This window comes from Oncorhynchus gorbuscha, linkage group LG22 (genome assembly GCF_021184085.1).
Source record: "Oncorhynchus gorbuscha isolate QuinsamMale2020 ecotype Even-year linkage group LG22, OgorEven_v1.0, whole genome shotgun sequence".
In the NCBI taxonomy this organism is placed as follows: domain Eukaryota; kingdom Metazoa; phylum Chordata; class Actinopteri; order Salmoniformes; family Salmonidae; genus Oncorhynchus; species Oncorhynchus gorbuscha.
In genome coordinates this window covers 11879022-11901085 of record NC_060194.1, presented here as the reverse complement: position 1 = coordinate 11901085, position 22064 = coordinate 11879022, and the positions used below count along the sequence as shown (strand labels likewise).

General features: G+C 43.6%; 1 protein-coding gene across 2 annotated transcripts in view; it reads right to left on the bottom strand.

Moving 5' to 3' along the window:
* lrrcc1 (leucine rich repeat and coiled-coil centrosomal protein 1) overlaps positions 1–22064 on the bottom strand; it is a 32676-nt gene that overhangs the window by 9140 nt on the left and 1472 nt on the right. Inside the window, exons 2-17 of one of the 2 annotated variants that reach the window (XM_046321633.1) lie at positions 15069–15329; positions 14520–14566; positions 14222–14427; positions 14047–14112; positions 13688–13855; positions 11585–11751; positions 10742–10963; positions 9883–10094; positions 9491–9644; positions 8655–8803; positions 8256–8460; positions 7942–8081; positions 5996–6197; positions 5234–5419; positions 3603–3777; positions 1584–1747 (exon numbers count right to left, since the gene is read on the bottom strand). In XM_046321633.1, the coding sequence (XP_046177589.1) occupies positions 1584–1747; positions 3603–3777; positions 5234–5419; positions 5996–6197; positions 7942–8081; positions 8256–8460; positions 8655–8803; positions 9491–9644; positions 9883–10094; positions 10742–10963; positions 11585–11751; positions 13688–13855; positions 14047–14112; positions 14222–14427; positions 14520–14563 (2460 nt within the window). In that variant the 5' untranslated portion in view covers positions 14564–14566; positions 15069–15329. Of the gene's footprint in view, positions 1–1583; positions 1748–3602; positions 3778–5233; positions 5420–5995; positions 6198–7941; positions 8082–8255; positions 8461–8654; positions 8804–9490; positions 9645–9882; positions 10095–10741; positions 10964–11584; positions 11752–13687; positions 13856–14046; positions 14113–14221; positions 14428–14519; positions 14567–15068; positions 15330–22064 lie in introns of those variants that run through there. The other variant, XM_046321634.1, reaches the window with a different exon arrangement.

Below are 22064 nucleotides of genomic sequence, written 5' to 3'. Positions count from 1 at the left end.
AAAATCATATTGGAGGATTTTTTATGAATTTATTTGCAAATTATGGTGGAAAATAAGTATCTGGTCACCTACAAACAAGCAAGATTTCTGGCTCTTACAAACCTGTAACTTCTTCTTTAAGAGGCTCCTCTGTCCTCCACGCGTTACCTGTATTAATGGCACCTGTTTGAACTAGTTTTCAGTATAAAAGACACCTGTCCACAACCTAAAACAGTCACACTCCAAACTCCACTATGGCAAAGACCAAAGAGCTGTCAAAGGACACCAAAAACAAAATTGTAGACCTGCACCAGGCTGGGAAGACAATCTGCAACAGGTACGCAGCTTGGTTTGAAGAAATCAACTGTGGGAGCAATTATTAGAAAATGGAAGACATACAAGACCACTGATAATCTCCCTCGATCTGGGGCTCCACGCAAGTTCTCACCCCGTGGGGTCAAAATGATCACAAGAACGGTGAGCAAAAATCCCGGAACCACACGGGGGGACCTAGTGAATGACCTGCAGAGAGCTGGGACCAAAGTAACAAAGCCTACCATCAGTAACACACTACGCCGCCAGGGACTCAAATCTTGCAGTGCCAGACATGTCCCCCTGCTTAAGCCAGTACATGTCCAGGCCCGTCTGAAGTTTGGTAGAGAGCATTTGGATGATCCGGAAGATTGGGAGAATGTCATATGGTCAGATGAAACCAAAATATAACTTTTTGGTAAAAACTCAAATCGTCATGTTTGGAGGACAAAGAATGCTGAGTTGCATCCAAAGAACACCATACCTACTGTGAAGCATGGGGGTGGAAACATCATGCTTTCGGGCTGTTTTTCTGCAAAGGGACCAGGACGCCTGATCCGTGTAAAGGAAAGAATGAATGGAGCCATGTATCGTGAGATCTTGAGTGAAAACCTCCTTCCATCAGCAAGGGCATTGAAGATGAAACGTGGCTGGGTCTTTCAGCATGACAATGATCTCAAACACACCGCCCGGGCAATGAAGGAGTGGCTTCGTAAGAAGCATTTCAAGGTCCTGGAGTGGCCTAGCCAGTCTCCAGATCTCAACCCCATAGAAAATCTTTGGAGGGAGTTGAAAGTCCGTGTTGCCCAGCAATAGCCCCAAAACATCACTGCTCTAGAGGAGATCTGCATGGAGGAATGGGCCAAAATACCAGCAACAGTGTGTGAAAACCTTGTGAAGACTTACAGAAAACGTTTGACCTCAGTCATTGCCAACAAAGGGTATATAACAAAGTATTGAGATAAACTTTTGTTATTGACCAAATACTTATTTTCCACCATAATTTGCAAATAAATAAATTTAAAATCCTACAATGTGATTTTCTGGATTTTTTGTTCTCATTTTGTCTGTGTACCTATGATTAAAATTACAGTCCTCTCTAACCCTCATTTTTAAGTGGGAGAACTTGCACAATTGGTGGCTGACTAAATACTTTTTTGCCCCACTGTATATATAAAATATATACACACACTGGTAGGTGGTTGGGTAGGTTTAGGCACCCAGAACATTCACACCTGGCCCAATGGGCAAATCAACAAGTGGTTGTCTGGCCTTGGAAGTGTTTTGAGTACCTCTTTGAGTTTGCGAATGGTCTCTGTCTGGTCATCGATGACCTTGACTTTGATCCTCACGGCGTCGTTGTCTCGCTCGTTCTGTTTCTTCTGACTCTCCAGTTCAGCAGCCAACACCTCAATCCTCGCCTCCAGACGACCCCTGTCCTGGGACAGAGACGCTCCTATGTGTGTTTTTTTTTTGGGGGGGGGGGTGGGTCAAACATAGGGGGAAAACACAAGACGAGTGTCAATAAAGGTCACTCAAGAGAAAATTTAGAATTCAGTATTTATTGACCTGGTGGAGCTAGACGGCAGCCCAACACATTTAAATGAATGGAAAAGGAAGAGGATAGCAACTACAAAAAAAGTAAACTACAACCGGCTAGCCTAGATTTGAGATTGAAATCACTGTAAAGGGTACACTACATGACCAAAAGTATGTGGACAAATGCTCGTCAAACAATCAATCATGACCATTAATAAGGAGTTGCTGCAATAACAGTCTCCACTATTCTGGGAAGGCTTTCCACTAGATGTTGGAACATTGCTGCAGGGTCTTGCTTCCATTCAGCCACAAGAGCATCAGTGAGGTCAGGCACTGACGTTGGGCGATTAGGCCTGGCTCGCAGTCTGCGTTCCAAATCGTGTTCGGTGGGGTTCAGGTCAGGGCTCTGTGCAGGCCAGTCAAGTTCTTCCACACCGATCTCGACAAACCATTTATGTATGGACCTCGCTTTGTGCATGGGGGCATTAGACATGCTGAAACAGGAAAGGGCCTTCCCCAAACTGTTGCCACAAACTTAATCTAGAATGTCATTGTATGCTGTAGCGTTAAGATTTCCCTTCATTGGAATCATTAAAAAAAAAGCCCAGACCATTATTCCTCCTCCAAACTGCACAGTTGGCACTATGCAGTCGTGGCAATATGCAGTCGGGCAGGTAGTGCTCTCCTGGCATCTGCCTACACCCAGATTTGTCCGTCGGACTGCCAGATGGTAAAGCACTGCTCCAGAGTCCAATTGCGGCGAGCTTTACACCATTCCAGTCGATGCTTGGTATTGCGCATCGTAATCTTAGACTTGTGTGTGGCTGATCGGCATTGGAAACCCATTTCATGAAGCTCCCGATGTTAATTCCAGAGGCAGTTTGGAACTAGGTAGTGAGTGTTGCATGCGAGGACAGAAGATTTTTACGCGCTACCCGCTTCAGCACTCCGCGGTCCCGTTCTGTGAGCTTGTCTGGCCTACCACTCCGCGGTCCCGTTCTGTGAGCTTGTCTGGCCTACCACTCCGCGGTCCCGTTCTGTGAGCTTGTCTGGCCTACCACTCCGCGGTCCCGTTCTGTGAGCTTGTCTGGCCTACCACTCCGCGGTCCCGTTCTGTGAGCTTGTCTGGCCTACCATTCCGCGGTCCCGTTCTGTGAGCTTGTCTGGCCTACCACTCCGCGTCCGCGTCCACTTCACAAAAACAGCACTTCCAGTTGACTGGAAATTTTACGAACTGACTTGTTGGAAAGGTGGCATCCTATGACGGTGCCACATTGAAGGTCGCTAAGCTCTTCAGTAAGGCCATTCTACTGCCAATGTTTGTCTATGGAGATTGCATGGCTGTGTGCTCAATTTTTATTTTTTTGCAACAGGTGTGGCTGAAATAGCCAAATCCACTAATTTGAAGCGGTGTCCACATACATTTTATATATAGTGTACCATAGAAATATAATTACCTCTATAAACGGGGTGTTTCGAGCACTAAATGGTGATTGGCTGAAAGCGGTGGTATACCACGGGTATGACAAAACATTTCTTTGTACTCCTCTAACTATGTTTGTAACCATTTTATAATAGCAATAAAGCACCCTCAGGGTCAGGGTTGTGTGGTGTATGGTCAGTACACCACGACTAAGGGCTGTATCCAGGCACTCTGTGTTGCATAAGAATAACTCTTAGCCATGGTATTTTGGCTTTATACCACACCCCCTCGTGCCTTATTTCTTTAATAATAGTAACTAAGTAATTCTATTTCTAAGGTGTTAGCATACCTTGTTGAGCCAGCTCCTGTCCCCAGATCCTCCTCTCAGCTCTGAGGCCGTCTATAACGGACTCCTGGGCGGTGAGCTGGGACAGCAGCCTGGCCTTGTCCTTCTTCACCAGCTCCAGCTGCAGTTGCAGACGCCTGTCCTCCTCCGCCCCCGCCTCCAGAGACCGCATACGGCCCTGACGGGACACAAACACCACGGAAACAATCAACCCCTACCCCCTTATCTTAGCCCCTAATCCATTCACACTACCTTATATGCACTTCCCATAGTCTTAAACTCCAGGTACTAGGGCTGGGAATTGTCAGGGACTTCACGATAAGATATTGTCACGATACCTAGGTGCCGATATGATATGTATTGTGATTCTCACGATTCTATTATGTATTGCGATTCGATACTGCGATTTTATGTTCCAAACATATTGCTCACTATATGTCTGCTGCAGAGAGATAAGAGAGAGCATGAGAAAATGAGTTTTGATCAATCATGGAAATAAAAGCTATAAGATTAAAAATATCGGCGTTTGGGGGCAGGTCAGCTGACTAGCTAGCTATAGATACACACACACACACACACACTACCAGTCAAAAGTTTAGACACACCTCCTCATTCAAGGGTTTTTATTTTTAGTATGTTTTTCATTGTAGAATAATAGTGTAGACATCAAAACTACGAAATAACATATGGAAAAATGTAGTGACCAAGAAGTGTTAAAAAAAAATCAAAATATATTTAATAATTAAGGTTCTTCAAAGTAGCTACACTTGATGACAGCTTTGCACACTCTTGGCATTCTCTCAACCAGCTTCATGAGGAATGCTTTTCCAACAGTCTTGAAGGAGCTTCCACATATGCTGAGCACTTGTTGGCTGCTTTTTCTTCATTCTGCGGTCCAACTCATCCCAAACCATGTCAATTGGGTTGAGGTCGGGTGATTGTGGAGGCCAGGTCATCTGATGCAGAACTCCATCACTCTCCTTGGTCAAATAGCCCTTACACAGCTTGGAGGTGTGTTTTGGGTCATTGTCCTGTTGAAAAACAAATGATAGTCCCACTAAGCCCAAACCAGATGAAATGGCATATCGCTGCAGAATGCTGTGGTAGCCATGCTGGTTAAATATGCCCTGAATTCTAAATAAATCACAGACAGGGTTACCAGCAATGCACCCCCACACCTCCTCCTCCATGCTTCAGTGGGAACCACACATGTGGAGATCATCTGTTCAGCGTCTCACAAAGACACGGCGATTGGAACCAAAAATCTCAAATTTGGACTCATCAGACCAAAGGATAGATTTCCACCGGTCTAATGTCCACTGCTCGTGTTTCTTGGCCCAAGCAAGTCTTCTTCTTATTGATGTCCTTTAGTAGTGGTTCCGTCTCTCACAGTTGAAGTGTACCTTTGATAAAAATTACAGACCTCTACATGCTTTGTAAGTAGGAAAACCTGCAAAATCGGCAGTGTATCAAATACTTGTTATCCCCACTGTATATAAATCTCTAAGACTCTTTGATTCAAAGTATTGATATAATATTGTCCAAAATAATATTGCGATATGTATCTATATACATAGAAAATATTTTGATAGCTATAAGCAACATGCTGAAGAGCCCCGGTCGTGGTGTTGTACCTTGAGCTCAGTGACGGCGTCTCGCTTGGATTTGCTGAGCTCTGTGATGCGGCTCTTCTGCTCCTTGACCATGGCGGTGAGCTCCTGCACCAGACCCCCTGCCTGTCTCTCTCTCTGTTGGGTCTGAGACAGGGCAGCCTTCACCTCCGACAGCTCAGCACTCAGCCGGGTACAGCCCTGCTCCACCTACGTACGGAGGACACAGGCAGAAACCTTGTTAGTTGTTCCTATCAAAAAGTTTCATATTCATCTAATCATCAATTTCCTGAGTCAAAGGCTCTCTTTAGTCCTATTGTCTTAATTAATCATTTTTATGACAGTCTACTACTGTGCATTCCCCGTTTGTGTCAATCTTACCAGCAATATGTTTTCTTCTAGCTCATTTAGTAGGTCAAAGCTAGAGAACTGAGTTAGCGATGTAGGGGACATTTAATACCTAATGAACCAAAGTGTCAACGTTACCACAATACATGCACACACACACACACACACACACACACACACACACACACACACACACACACACACACACACACACACACACACACACACACACACACACACACACACACACACACACACACACACACACACACACACACACACACACACACACACACACATACATACACATACATACACTACATAAGTATCTAGAACAGGTCAAAAATGTGTCCTTGTTTCAGATGTCTTTTTATACTACTGGAAGTTAAATAACAAATAAACGGTTTTATTTTATGTTCTCTAGTTCAGTGTTCAGACCTCAGTGAAGCGAGCAGCCTCGATGGTGAGGGCCATACGGAACTCGTCCTCCAGGGCAGTGTACTGCTGTGAGGCCTGGGCCAATCTGTCCTCCAACCCAGCCCTGCTCTGGGCATGTCTCTGCTCTACACCAGCCACCTCCTTGGCCACCATCTCCCGGAACTCTGCCCCGCCTGGCACCAGCCGACCCTCCAGCTCCTTCCTGTGAAACAGGATGATACCGTTAAGACTCTCACTGACTGACTGACTAAATTAATGAGATCTGGGTCAGGTTCAAAACATTTTGAAACTGAGTGAAATGGTGAAGAAACACTCATTTTCCATTGTGTGCCCTAATGATGGCACCGTACTGCAAAAAAAGGTGCTGTAGTCTCAGAAGTTTACCATAGCCAAATACATTTAAACTCAATTTTTCACAATTCCTGACATTTAATCCTAGTAAAAATTCCATGTCTTAGGTCAGTTAGGATCACCACTTTGTTTAAGAATGTGAAATTTCAGAATAATAGTAGCAAGAATGATTTATTTCAGCTTTTATTTCTTTCATCACATTCCCAGTGGGTCAGAAGTTTACATACACTCAATTAGTATGTGGTAACATTGCCTTTAAATTGTTTACCTTGGGTCAAAAGTTGAAGGTAGCCTTCCACAAGCTTCCCACAATAAGTTGGGTGAATTTTGGCCCATTCCTCCTGACAGAGCTGAGTCAGGTTTGTAGGTCTCCTTGCTCGCAAATGCTTTTTCAGTTATGCCCAAAAATGTTCTATAGGACTGAGGTCAGGGCTTTGTGATTGCCACTCCAATACCTTAACTTTGTTGTCGTTAAGCCATTCTGCCACAACCCTGGAAGTATGCTTGGGGTCATTGTCCATTTGGAAGACCCATTTGCAACCATGCTTTAACTTCCTGACTGATGTCTTGAGATGTTGCCTCAATATATCCACAACATTGTCCTCCATATGATGCCATCTATTTTGTGAAGTGCACCAGTCCCTCCTGCAGCAAAGCACCCCCACAACATGATGCTGCCACCTCCGTGCTTCAGTTGGGATAGTGTTCGTCGGCTTGCAAGCCTCCCCCTTTTTCCTCCAAACATAACAATGGTCATTATGGCCGAACAGTTCTATTTCTCCAAAAAGTACAATCTTTGTCCCCATGTGCAGATGCAAACCGTAGTCTGGCTTTTTTAAATGGCGGTTTTGGAGCAGTGGCTTCTTGCTGAGCGGCCTTTCAGGTTATGTCGATATAGGACTCGTTTTACTGTGAATATAGATACTTTTGTACCGGTTTCCTCCAGCATCTTCACAAGATCCTTTGCTGTTGTTCTGAGATTGATTTGCACTTTTTGCACCAAAGTCCGTTCATCTCTAGGAGACAGAACGCGTCTCCTTCCTGAGCGGTATGACGGCTGTGTGGTCCCATGGTGTTTGTACTTGCGTACTATTGTTTGTACAGATGAACGTGGTATCTTCAGGCATTTGGAAATTGCTCCCAAGGATGAGCCAGAGTACTGGAGGTCTACAATTATTTTCTGAGGTCTTGCCTGATTTCTTTTTATTTTCCCATTATGTCAAACAAAGAGGCACTGGGTTTGAAGGTAGGCCTTGAAATATATCCACAGGTTCACCTCCAATTGCCTCAAATGATGTCAATTAGCCTATCAGAAGCTTCTAAAGCTATGACATAATTTTCTGGAATTTTCCGAGCTGTTTAAAGTCAACTTACTGTATGTAAACTTCTGACCCACTGGAATTGTGATACAGTGAATTATAAGTGAAATAATCTGTCTGTAAACAATTGATGGAAAAATTACTTGTGTCATGCACAAAGTAATGTCCTAACCGACTTGCCAAAACTACAGTTTGTTAACAAGAAATTTGTGGAGTGGTTGAAAAACAAGTTTTAATGACCCCTAAGTGTATGTAAACTTCCGACTTCAACTGTACCTGTGCACTTGTTCCCTGGAGGCCAGCAGTTCATGGAGCTGCCGTAGCTTGTCTTTATGCTGTCGGAGCGAAGCTCGCTGGATCTCAAGCTCTCTCATCAGGGCCGACGCCTTGTTCTCCAGCTCCTGGCTCCTCTTCATCTGAAAGGTCATCGAAAGGTCACACCCTACTCAGTACGGGTAAGATTACTATTTTGCAGCACAAGGGCTTGGAATTTTTCCTGACCACATTGCAACGTTTCATCCCAGTGCTACCTATGGAAGCTCTACTATATCCATGAAGTATCAAGGGTTATGAGGCAGCAGTAGCTCTACCTCCTCAGCCTGCCGGCGTGCCTTCCGTGCTTCACTATGGGACTTGCTGTCCTCCAGGCTGCGCAGCGCCCTCTTGTGTTGCTCCTCCCGCTGCAGGACCTGCTCCAGCTGCAGCGCGGAGCTCTGACACCTCTCATCTAGCTCCTCCACGCGAGCCTGCAGACCAGAGCGTTCCGAACGCTCCTTCAACAACAGCTCCTTCAGTCTGGGAGGTGGAAAGAGAGACAGGGGAGTGAGACACAAGGTTCGACTTTAGCTTGTATTAAAAACCTACAGGAAGCATGAGATAACGGAAGTAAAGTGTGTGTGGGAATTTAGCAGAGATTTTAACTTTTTGTGACAAGAGCATAAGGAATATCTGTGTTTGTGTATGTACTGTATACAGTAAAATACTCTAACCTGTCGGTGGTGTGCAGGGCCATGCTCTGCAGGTCTTTCTCCTGGCTGGCCTGGGTCTGCAAGGTCTTCATCTGCTCAGTCAGCTTCCTCACAGCCTGCTCAGCCTTCCACCGCCTCTCTCTCTCCTGATCACGCTCCTCCACAATCGCCTAGGGAGGCACGCAAACACACACACAAAGTTAATTGTGGCGCACTAATTATGCATGCACTTTCATAGTATCAGTAGTAGTTCACAAAATCACTAAGTTGATATATTCAATTAGATAGGGAATCTATGCATGATATGACAGCCGAACTAGTTAAGTTCAACAACGATATGTACAGCAGTGGTGTAGAGGACGTAAAAATGCACGTAAACACAGTTTACACACTTTTTGTTGTTACTGTACGAGCATGATCCTTCCTTTTTGCTGAAAAATGCGTTAAAGCAGGGATCATCAACTAGATTCAGCCGCGGGACCATTTTTTGCTTGAGCGGACGTTCGGGGGCCAGAACATGATTACAAATGATTTGTAGACTGCAAATTGATTGCAACAATCATTTCAAACCTTGCTTACATTTGTTAAAGATCAAGTGTCTCTACTACACATGGGAATACTTGGAAACAGATTTCTTAAATTAACATCACTTGGAGATGATTTCCTGGTGTTTTTATAGTCTTTTATGTCCAAGAATAAAATCTAATAAAAATACTCCCCAAAAATGTTGCTTAGAAAACAGAAGTATACGGAGCATTACTTTACTCACCGCGAACGGTGATCAGCTTTTTTTCCAAACACTACATCACTGATGTACACAAATACTGCATATAAGAACTGTGGTCTATGGTCCGTACCCTATAAGTCTCCTCCACTGCTTGTTTGGTGCTGCTGGGAGTCTTCCTGACTGGTCCTATTGAGTCGGCACCCCCAAAGGCCTGATGGACGCCTGACTTCCTCCCAGGGACAACTGAACACTTTGAACTTTTCCCTTTGCTTCTCTCTTGATCACTACACATAAAAAGTCAAAGCAAAGCAGTCTCTTTATAGGTTTCAGAATGAGTATGAAAATGTGTCAACTATGATTGATTAGGTTCACTAAAACAAAACGACTCGAACTGAGCGGGTATGATAAGAATCTGATGAAGCATAACCACAATGTCAATGTCACTGCGTCATGTGTGGAGATCATGACAGGCGTGAAATTGTCAATTAAGAAACTTGCCAGCACAGAGGCAGTGTCTGTTACCTGTCTGGTTGTTTGGCCTTGGTGGGCTGCTTGATGATCCTCTTCACTGCAGTACTGTTGCTACCCCTGTGCCGAGTTGGGATTCTGGAGCGACGCCCCCGGTTCTCCTTCCCGCTATCGCACTCACTCTCTGACGTGTTGTCTATGTCCCTCTTGGGCCTCCGTACCTTCACAAAGGGGGTGGAGCTGCTGGAGACCTCCCCTGCAGGAGTCTGGTGACCAGGTTAGGAGCTTCATCAGTGATGCAGGTGGATAAACCATATGCATTACTACTACACTACTTTGTAGTATACAACTCAAATACTCTAGTGTAGAGAGAACTACACCACTGTATAGTACTACAATAAAACTGGGGCATAATTTCATTATATGCGTGATATGATATACACTGAGTGTACAAAACATGAAGAAAACCTTCCTAATATTGCGTTGCACCTCCTTTTGCCTCAATTCGTTGGGGCATGGACTCTACAAGGTGTCGAACGTGTTCCACAGGAATGCTGACCCATGTTGACTACAATGCTTCCCACAGTTGTGTAAAGCTGGCTGAATATCCTTTGGGTGGTTGACCATTCTTGATACACACGGGGAACTGTTGAATGTGAAAACCCAGCAGCTTTGCAGTTCTTGACACACTCAATCCGGGGCACCTGGCACCTACTACCATACCCCAATCAAAAGGCACTTCAATCTTTTGTCACCTTCATCTACACTGATAGATTTGAATTTAACAGGTGACATCAATAAGGGATCATGTTTTGTACACTCAGTGTATGTGAATGTTTATACAGCAACAGTCTTCACACAGGTGCCGATCAGCATCAGGCAGACGTCTTTAGACCGTTCCATCCAGTCTCACCTGTTGGAACAGCTGGGACACCTGGTGCTCCAGTTTCTGGATACGCTGTTCATTGTTTGGGTCTGCTGCTGTACTATAGCTGCCCGCTGTAGCCCAACCTGGCTGTGAAACCTGGGGCCGTCTGACTGGATCTGGGGCCCCCACTGGGCCCCCTGCCCGCTGGCGGAACTGCTTCAGCACCTCGTCAATATGGGAAGTGGTGGAAGAGCCGTCAACCCTAGCCTGTGGGGACATCTTATGTTGAGATATTAGTTCTAAAACATTCAATAGGTGTAATATGTAATAAACACCCAGAGAAACATGCCATGTGCCAGATAAGAGAAAAACAGTTCAAAGTGACCCAAAGTGGTGACACTTCGACTACTTCAAATTACAAAAAGCATTCATATACACTGCTTATAAATTACTTGTCAATTTAGCAATTTTATAACTCATTTATTGCAATCCTCCTATTTTTTCCATGGGGCATAGAGAAACAATTGCAGTTTAACAGCTAATTTCATGCAATACAACACATTTTGAAAAAAGCAAAGGTTTGCCGTTTTTAATATGATATCTGAGTGAGAGTGACTAAAAAAATCAATGGGGTCGGTAATTAGACCATGGTTACTACAACTTTTGACATAACAAGAGAAAAACTGCTGATGCACAACCAAATTATTATATATATTTTTTTTATTCTCCTTCTGAAAAAATGATCTGGGGAAATTGATCCGCGGGCCTACAAAAGGGGTTGCCCATCGCTGACAGACGGTGATCTAAACCCACATCAGTTTTAAGATGTGGTACAACCCTTTTGGCATACATTATATAGAATATCATTTGGTTGTGATTAATGTTTACCAGTTCGTTGGCACTGGTGTCTGAGGAGAGCAAGAAGTCCACGTAATTCTCCAGGCCGGGGATGTCGATGGGGCTGTCCTCCCCCAGAGGAGCAGGGTTCCCCAGCCGGTCCACCCCATCCAGGCTGGAAACCTGGGGTAAGGACTGGAGCACCAGCTCTCTGTAACCTGCAGCAGGGAACACAGGAGTCATTGAGTTTGAATATGCCAATTAGATGTCCAAAATACTTAGTTTACATGACCTACAGTGCCTTCAGAAAGTATTCATACCCCTCGACTTATTCCACATTTTTGTTGTTTTTCAGACTGAATTTCTCTCACCCATCTACACACAGTACCCCATAAGGACAAAGCGAAAACATGTTTAAAAAAAAAAAACATTTTTGCAAATGTATTAAAAATGAAATATTTAATTTACATAAGTATTCACACCCAAGTCAAAACTTTGTAGAAGCACCTTCGGCGGTGATTACAGCTGTGAGTCTCTGAAAAGTCTAAGACCTTTTCACACCTGGATGTACAATATTTGACAATTATTATTTTTTACAATTCTTCAAGCTGTCAAGTTGAATGTTGATCATTGGAGGACAACAATTTTCAAGTCTTGCCATAGATTTAAGTAAAAACTGTAACTAGGCCACTCAGGAATATTCAATGTCGTGTTGGTCAGCAACTCCAGTGTATATTTGGCCTTGTGTTTTAGGTTGTTTTCCTGCTGAAAAGGTGAATTTGTCTCCTAGTGTCTTTTGGAAAGAAGACTGAACAAGGTTTTCCACTAAGATTTTGCCTGTGCTTATAGCTGTATTCGGTTTCTTTTTATTGTAAAAAAAAAACTCCCTAGTCCTTGTCGATGACAAGCATACCCATAACATGATGTTGCCACCACCATGCTAGAAAGTATGAAGAGTGGTACTCAGTGATGTGTTGGATTTTCCCCAAACAAAGCACTTTGTATTTAGGACAAAAAACTTTTGTCACATATTAATTTAGTTTCTTGTTGACAAAAGGATGGATGTTCTGGAACATTTGTATTCTGTATAGGCTTCTTTCTTTTCACTTGGTCATTTTAGGTTCGTATTTGTGGAGTAACTACAATGCTGTTGATCCATCCTCAGTTCTCATATCACAACCATTAAAAAGGGATATTTCAGGATTTTGGATATTATATTTTTAGGTCTCTGTGTCCAGTATAAAGGAGGTTGAAGGTAGTTTCGCAAGCCAACACTAACTAGCGTTTGCGCAATGACTGGATGTCTATAGGTATCTGCTAGCATCCCAAAGTATCCCTTTAAACTCTGTAACCGTTTTAAAAATCACCATTTGCCTCATGGTGAAATCCCTGAGCAGTTTCCTTCGTCTCCAGCAAGTGAGTTAGGAAGGATGCCTGTATCTTTGTCGTGACTGGGTGTATTGATACACCATCCAAAGCCTAATAACTTCACCATGTTCAAAGAGATATTCAGTTCCTTCTTTTTTTCCTTCTTAATCATCTACTAATCCGGTGCCCTTCTTTGCGAGGCATTGGGAAAACCTCTCTGGTCTTTTTGTTTGAATCTGATCTTGAAATTCACTACTAGATTGAGGAACCTTTCAGATAATTGTATGCGTGGGGTACAGAGATGGGGTAGTCATTTAAAAAAATCATTTTTGCTCTTATTTAGGCTTGCAATAACAAAGGCGATTGAATACTTATTCGCTCAACAACACAAAAACAGCACACTAAGCACAAGCAGCATAGCGGGGGACAAGCTAAAAAGTATGCTATCCAACGTGCCCAACAATGAAAAAAAAATCATTTCAAAAATGAATTGACAAAATTACACTTTGACATTATGTTGTATTGAGCATAGTTCATTGACATACAATCTAAATGTAATCAATTGTAAATGCAGGCTGTAATACAACAAAATGTGGAAAAAGTAAAAGGGTGTGAGTATTTTCTGAAGACCCTGTATCTCTGGCTAAATCTCAAGAAACTGCCATTTTTGGTTTTTCATGGACATACTTTTGCATTTTCACTCAGAATGGAGGTTTAGTATGGCTACCCAGGAGTTGTGTAGCTCAAATAGCACTGCAACATCACTCAATTTTCATCACCGCTCACCTGGTAAGCTGCAGACTGAATTGCCTGCTCCCTCCACACTTAGGGTGACATCACTCAGATTCTCCAGTCCCAGCATGCACTGCAGCAGCTGGTTGATGCTGTCCAAGCGGTTGCTATGGAGATGGAGGTTCCTCAGTTTGTACTGCGCCCCGTGAAGGTACAGCAAACCTGGGTATTACAACCAATCACCCTCGTGATAGTAAATGTACATTTTTGTTACGGAAAACTTGGCCATGTGTGATCATCATGAGCAGGGATGGGCAAGTCTAGTTCTCTGGGACAGTGTTGCCCATCCCTGTTCATGAATGTTGTGGTCAGTAGGCTGCACACTGTGCATGTAAGTGTAAACTGAAGCTTACCTGTGAGGTCACTTATCTGATTATAGGCCAGGTTTAATCTTATCAGGTTAACAAGTCCATTCAGTCCTGAAAAGGAGAAATTAACATCTTACACACAAAAGCCCAATTCCGAATGTTTGTGACAAAATTTTTAAAAACTAACTGAACAACACTTTTCTGTTTGACCAGGGCTCACCTTCGACCTTAGTGATCAAGTTGCAGGACAAGTTCAAGGTTCTCAGTGAGGCTAGAGAGTTGAGGCCCTCGATGCGAGAGATATGATTGGACGACAGATCCAAGTGTCGGAGATGCCAAGCAGTGGTCAAGCCCTCTACTTTCAGAATACGGTTACAATGCAGATTCAGGGATGTGACATTGGCACTCAATGGGACCTCCAGCAAACTACAGAGGGTGACATGATGAGAGAATCCCATGGATTATTTCATACAGAAGTTCGAGGTGAAGATTTTACTGGAATATTAAGGTGTGATTACCTTGATATGCTCTTATCTATCAGACACAGCTCTCCATCAGCCATCGCCTAGAAGATCACAAATAAATAGCTACAGTTTCATTCATGCACAATTTCAGTGGTTACATTTCTACAGCCACATCCTTCAGTTGACCAAAAAAAGTGGCACTTAAGGTATGTATCCAACGTTAAATGTGCTAGTAGCAACGTTACCTAGCTACTGCACTGTTCTAGCAAAGATGTCTTATTGTTAAGAATGTGGTTCTAGTGTAGCTAAACGTTAGCTTGCCAGTTTATGTTTAAGGCGTTAGCTTATAATAAGGATTTTCTGCAACTTAACAACAACCTAATCCGAATATTGGACATAAAGACATGTGTAACATAATGAAATAAAATAAGTGTTCAAAACTATGAAACTAACGTTAGCTAGCTAACGTACTGTAGCCATGCTAACAACAAATCGACAAACTACATAGAAACAGCAAACCTCCCTCGACCCAGGACAACCTTAACCACTAACGAAACATAGCTAAATGTGTACCATGTGTACTATCCTCATCCCAATACTAACCCCCAGTGCAATGTGACTTGTAGAAGTTGTTCAGCATCTGTTGTTGTTGTTTTGCCGCCGCTCCACTTGAACTGGCCGCCTGTATCATCGACTTCCGTCAATATTCAGTCGCATTACTGGTCAAGCACTGCAGGTGGCGGTAATGCGCAGGCCGTCCTTGTGCACAGGTCTTCTTCCTTGATGAGGTTTTACAGCGTTTGGCATCCAGCATACATTATGTTGCAAGTACCTTCACCAACTAGACTGGGGTTATACTTTGCGCTACGAAAAAAGGTTAAAGGGAATTTTTAAATATTTTAATTGTCTCTACCCTCTAATCCTACATTCATTAAAACACACCCCTATTCCACTACTACTTTAACCCTATCTGGTCCTACGCCAGGCCAATGGCCTGGAAGGACGGGACCCCACCACTCAACACACCTTGTAACTCCTCTGCAGTCAAATCTCGTATCCCCAAATACTTCTCTGCAGCTGACATCACAACCTCTATTTTCTGTGACTTATGTTCTATCCCTGCAGTACAGTTGATACCATTGTTATGAACCAGGGGAGGCTGCTGAGGGGAGGACGGCTCATAATAATGTTTGGAACAGAAGAAATGGAATGGCATCAAACACATGGAAACCATGTGTTTGATGTATTTGATACCTTTGCACTTATTCTGCTCCAGCCATTAACATGAGCCCGTCCTCCCCAATTAATGTGCCACCAACCTCCTGTGCTATGAACGCTAAGAAGCCAATCTTCCTGAAGCATATATCACCCATTGGCCTATCCCTTGGGCTGGCACAGGTCCACTACTCACACGGATCCTCTCAGGATCCAGCACCCTTGACCCCTCTTCCTCTACGTTCTTCACTGTGCAGCATATGACACCCCCTGCACTACTCTTAGCCTGGTGACCTCAACCTGCCTATCTCGTGCACAGTGTTCTAGGGGAGAGGCTCTAGGGACATGCCTGGTGTCCAAAATGTATGTCGTGCAGCGAGAGCTGAGTGGGGATGAATGTTATCGGTTCAGTCAGTCATCCTAAAATGATTCTGCCAAAAGAAGGGACTTGGGAGTGTTCAGAATCATTTCGTTTTTATCGGACTGCAAAATCAACAAATGTGCATTAGCTGCCTGTAACCCTGGCCTGATATTAACTACACTATCTAGCCAATTCCCTCTAAGTTACTGCAGCGCAGCAGTGTTGCATGGCAAGCACGACTCGGGAGCGAGGGACGCACTGTGCCCAGTGTTGTTGTGTTGCCTGCTTGCAGCCCAAGCTCTCCCAATTGACCAGCAGGAGTAGACTGTATCACGGTGACATCCAGATGGTTACTACCAATATTACAAGTTATTTCTCGTGTATGCTGCTGTCCTACTCAAAATATCATTGAGTATGGAACAAATTGGCCACATTAGCCACCGCCAACAGCATGTGATACAGCTAGCTGCCCAGGGAAGCAACTGCTGCCCAGCAGTGGGAAGCAACAGTGTGAATCTATGACTCAAATTCAGAGGGGCTTCAACTCCTCCTCCCTTCCTCTTTCCTTGCATACAGCAGGAATTGGTAATTCACTCTGGCTTGTTGTTTACGTTAGCTAATTTTGCATGTCACAGTGGTATCCAGATTCCAGACGGTGATTTAAATTTAGGGAGTTTATAAGTCACATGCACAGGTAGGTGGTGGGCTGGATGGGAGGGAGGAAGAAGGTGAGGGACAAGATGGCCGGTACACCCGAATGGGTTATCAGATTTGGAGGTGGAGTCAGTGGAACACATAGCGGTTGGTAAGAAGGCGAGCAGGGAAAAAAATGAAGAAAGTGGAACATATTAAGAGTAAATATGGAGTGCTTAAGAAGAAAATTGAACATGACGAGAATGAGGACGAATTAACTGCAGGTGCTGTGAAGACCACTGAGTTTGAGCCTCACCCTGATGGCGTTCTAGCTGATCCATCTGTGGCGTCAGGTTGGGTGGGAAAGAGGTTAGGGAATGCTGGGTCAGTGAAAGTGACTTGAAATGGAATTGTGTTTTTTTGCCTTTCTGCTGTCCAGAGGGAGCGTGTGCTCCACACCACGCGACTGGGGACAAGACCTGTAACTTGTTTATCATTCCGGAGTAGGGCGCTGAAAAACTGGAGTGGCATTAAGTGTTGAGGATGGTCAACTGAAGTTGATGATTGCCAGTGTCTGTTTGGTGAAACATACAAAAAACACTGTCTGTATTACTGAGTTCTGATGCAGAGCCATTACCAGATAAAGTCAAGTTAGGACATGTTAGTTATGCAGTGAATGTATTTGTCCTGAACCCATTACCGTGTTTTAGATATCAAACTTATGATCATGTGGCAGCAGTGTGTAGGAGGGAGATACCTAGATGTGAGAAGTGTACAGGAGGACATGAGACAAAGGAATGTGTAGTATTGGTGGAAGAAGTTGTGTATGTAAACTGTAGAGCTACGCATGGTGCTGGATATCAGAGGTGTCCACTGAGATAAAGAGGTGTCCAGTAAGATAAAGATAAAGAAGTGTCCAGTGAGATAAAGGTTGAGGTTGCGAGGATTTGAGTAGTGCACAAGGTGTCGTATGCTGAGGCAGTGAAGATAATAGTAGATGAAGATAGATGGGTCCAGGGTGAGGGATCCTCAGACGATCCATGTGAGTAGGTCGAAGCCAATAGAGAGTGATAGGAATAACATGTTCTTCAGTAAGATAGTTTTGGCGTTCATGGCCTTGGTTGTCATTTGTATGGCAGGAATGGAATGTAAATCACAGAGGATAGATGGGGTCGCAGCTACAGAGAAGTACTTGGGTGTACAAGATTTTACTGCAGAAGTGTTACAAGATGTTTTCAATGATACTGTCCTGTTCTCCCAGGCTGCTGGCCTGGAGTAGGATCAGAGCGGGCCAAAGGAGTGGAATAGTGGGGAGGATTTCATGGGTGTTGGGTTAGTTGGTAGGGCAAGTTTTTCACAAAGTGTAATGAATTCATACTACAGAATTGTAGGCTGATACACAGCCAATACAGTAGGTGGCGGCATGCACCTATAATATGTGTTTGCAGACCAAGAAAGAAGACAAAGAAAAAGAGTTAGCTAGCTAGCTAACTACACTGAACAAAAATGATATATGATGATATAAACGCAACATGCAAGATTTTCAGAGATTTGACTGATTTACAGATCATACAAGGAAATCTGTTAATTTGAATGAATAAAATAGGCCCTAATCTATGGATTTCATATGACTTGAGAGTACAGATATGCATCTGTTTATCACATACAGTGGGGCAAAAAAGTATTTAGTCAGCCACCAATTGTGTAAGTTCTCTCACTTAAAAAGACGAGGCCTGTAATTTTCATCATAGGTACACTTCAAGTATGACAGACAAAATGAGAAGAAAACAAATCAGAAAATCATTGTAGGATTTTTAATGAATTTATTTGCAAATTATAGTGGAAAATAAGTATTTGGTCACCTACAAACAAGCAAGATTTCTGTCTCTCACAGACCTGTAACTTCTTCTTTAAGAGGCTCCTCTGTCCTCCACTCGTTACCTGTATTCATGGCACCTGTTTGAACTTGTTATCAGTATAAAAGACATGAGGTGATGGCGGCGAATGAATGGCACGACAGTGGGCCTCAGGATCTCGTCACAGTACCTCTGTGCATTCAAATCGGCAACGATAAAGTGCAATTATTTCATTGTCCGTAGCTTATGCCTGCTCATACCAGAACCTTACCCCCACCATAGGCACTCTTTCTTACAACATTGACATCAGCAAACCGCTCGCCCACACGATGCCATACAGTTGAAACCGGGATTAATCCGTGAAGACCACACTTCTCCAGTGTCCCAGTGGCCATCGAAGGTGAGCATTTGCCCACTGAAGTCGATTACGATGCTGAACTGCAGTCAGGTCAACTCCCTGGTGAGGACGACGAGCATGCAAATAAGTTTTCCAGAGACAGTTTCTGACAGTTTGTGCAGAACATCTTCGGTTGTACAAACCCACAGTTTCATCAACCGTCCTGGTGGCTCGTCTCAGACAATCCCACAGGTGAAAAGCTGGATGTGGAGGTCCGTGGTCTGCGGTTGTGAGCCCGATTGGACGTACTGCCAAATTCTCCAAAACAACGTTGGAGGCAGCTTATGGTAGAGAAATTAATTAAATTAATAAATTCTCTGGCAACAGCTCTGGTGGACATTTCTATAGTCAGCATACCAATTGCACGCTCCCTCAAAACCTGAGACATCTATGGCATTGTATGACAAAACTGCAGATTTTAGAGTGGCCTTTTATTGTCCCCAGCACAAGGTGCACCTGCGTAATGACCATGCTGTTTAATCAGCTTCTTGATATGCCACACCTTTCAAGTGGATGGATTATCTCGGCAAGGGATACATGCTCACTAACAAGGATGTAAACAAATTTGTGCACAAAATGTAATAGAAATAAGCTTTTTGTGCGTATGGAACATTTCTGGGACCTGTTATGTGAAACATAGGACTAACACTTTACATGTTGCGTTTATATTTTTGTTCAGTGTAGTTAAAACAAGTGGATATGCTGCAAGTTAGCAAGACTAGATAGCTTGCCTTTGTCACTAGCTAGCATGTCATTCCAGGAGGAGTTTTGGCTTTCAGTTTATTCCAAGTAATAATTTAAGTCTACAAAAATCGATAGTAATCAGAGCAGGACCGACTAATTTCATTCATACTGACAAATAAGAAATGCCACATTATCCCTGTCAATAGTTGGAGTAGGATGATTACAGAAATGTCAGGATGTACATTTTCTAACTCACAAAATGCATTCCTTTGCTGTGATTTATTTTATTCCTTCTTGTCTCTAACTTTTGTCTCACATTATCTATTCAGCTCTCCTGTGCCCTGCTCCCAGAAATGGGCTGATTCATTCACCTGTGAGGAGAACCATCCTACTGCAGTTTGAACTAGCCATAACCTTGCCTGTTCTCTTTTCTTTGATAGATTATTTGTATTTTTAGAGTTGAAGAACACCCACTACAGATACACATGCTTGTTTGAGCATTTTTATTTATTATTGTCTCTCACTTTTGTCTCTCAAGATCTATTCACCAAGTCCTGCAGTTTAAACTACCCTGCCTTCCCTATTTACTTCATTTGCCTGTTGTCTTTTCTTTGTGGGTTTCGTCTAACTCGGTCTTGACAGGGTGGCAGGTGGCCTAGTGGCTAAGAGCATTGGGTCTGAACCGAAAAGTTGCTGGTTTGAATCTCCAAAGTGACTAGTTATGTTTTCCTCTTGTGAATCGCTCTGGATAAGACTAAGATGTAAATATCTCTCTCTACATTGGTCAGCTACATTGGTGACCAGCGTGGGGAAATGTTGATAGGCCTATGGGGCCTGAGCACACAAATGCTCTTAGAGAGAAGGGAACACTGAAGCATGCATTGACAACAGTTCTAGTCTCCATCAGAGGCCCAGGCTTTTGGCATTGCATGTTACAGATACCCATAGACTTCCAGTCATTGTGCTAACGCCAGTTAGCATTGACTCACAAAACTAGCTGTAACTTCATTCATACTGGACACAGAGACATAAAAATGTTATCCGCAAGTTTATCTGATTCTGGGGAAGTAGATAAAGGGCCTCATTGGCAAAATCCCGAAGTATCCCTTTATGGTTGTGATATGAGAACTGAGGATGGATCAACAACATTGTAGTTACTCCACAAAACAAACCTAATTGACAGTGTGAATTAGAAGGAAGCCTATACAGAATAAAATATTCCAAAACATGCATCCTGTTTGCAATAAGGCACTAAAGTAATACTGAAATAATTTGCCAAAAGAATTAACTTTTTGTCCTGAATACAAAGCATGTATTGAATCAGGGGTGTGAATACTTACGTAAATGAGATATTTCTGTATTTCATTTTCAATACATTTGCAAAATGTCTAAAAACATGTTTTCACTGTCATTGTGGGCTATTGTGTGTAGATGGGTGAGAGAACACCATGAACTCAGCAAAAAAAGAAAGTCCCTTTTTCAGGATCCTATCTTTCAAAGATAATTCGTAAAAATCCAAATAACTTCACAGATCTTCATTGTAAAGGGTTTAAACACTGTTTCCTATGCTTATTCAATGACCTATGAACAATTAATGAACATGCACCTGTGCAACGGTCGTTAAGACACTAAAAGCTTACAGACGGTAGGCAATTAAGGTCACAGTTATGAAAACTTAGGACACTAAAGAGGCCTTTCTACTGACTCTGAAAAACATCAAAAGAAAGATGCCCAGGGTCCCTGCTCATCTGAGTGAACATGCCTTAGGCATGCTGCAAAGGAGGCATGAGGAATGCAGATGTGGCCAGGGCAATAAATTGCAATGTCCGTACTGTGAGACAGCGCTACAGGGAGACAGGACAGATACCTGATCGTCCTCGCAGTGGCAGACCATGTGTAACAACACCTGCACAGGATTGGTACATCCGAACATCACACCTGCGGGACAGGTACAGGATGGCAACTACTGCCGGATTTACACCAGGAATGCACAATCCCATCAGTGCTCAGACTGTCCGCAATAGGCCGAGAGAGGCTGGACTGAGAGCTTGTAGGCCTGTTATAAGGCAGGTCCTCACCAGACATCACCGGCAACAGCGTTGCCTATGGGCACAAACCCATCATCGCTGGACCAGACAGGACTGGAAAAAAGTGCTCTTCACTGACGAGGCGCGGTTTTGTCTCACCAGAGGTGATGGTCGGATTTGCATTTATCGGTGAAGGAATGAGCGTTACATCGATGCTTGTACTCTGGAGCGGGATCGATTTGGAGGTGGAGGGTCCGTCATGGTCTGGGGCGGTGTGTCACAGCATCATCAGATTGAGCTTGTTGTCATTGCAGGCAATCTCAACGCTGTGCATTACAGGGAAGACATCCTCCTCCCTCATGTGATACCCTTCCTGCAGGCTCATCCTGACATGACCCTCCAGCATGACAATGCCACCCACCATAC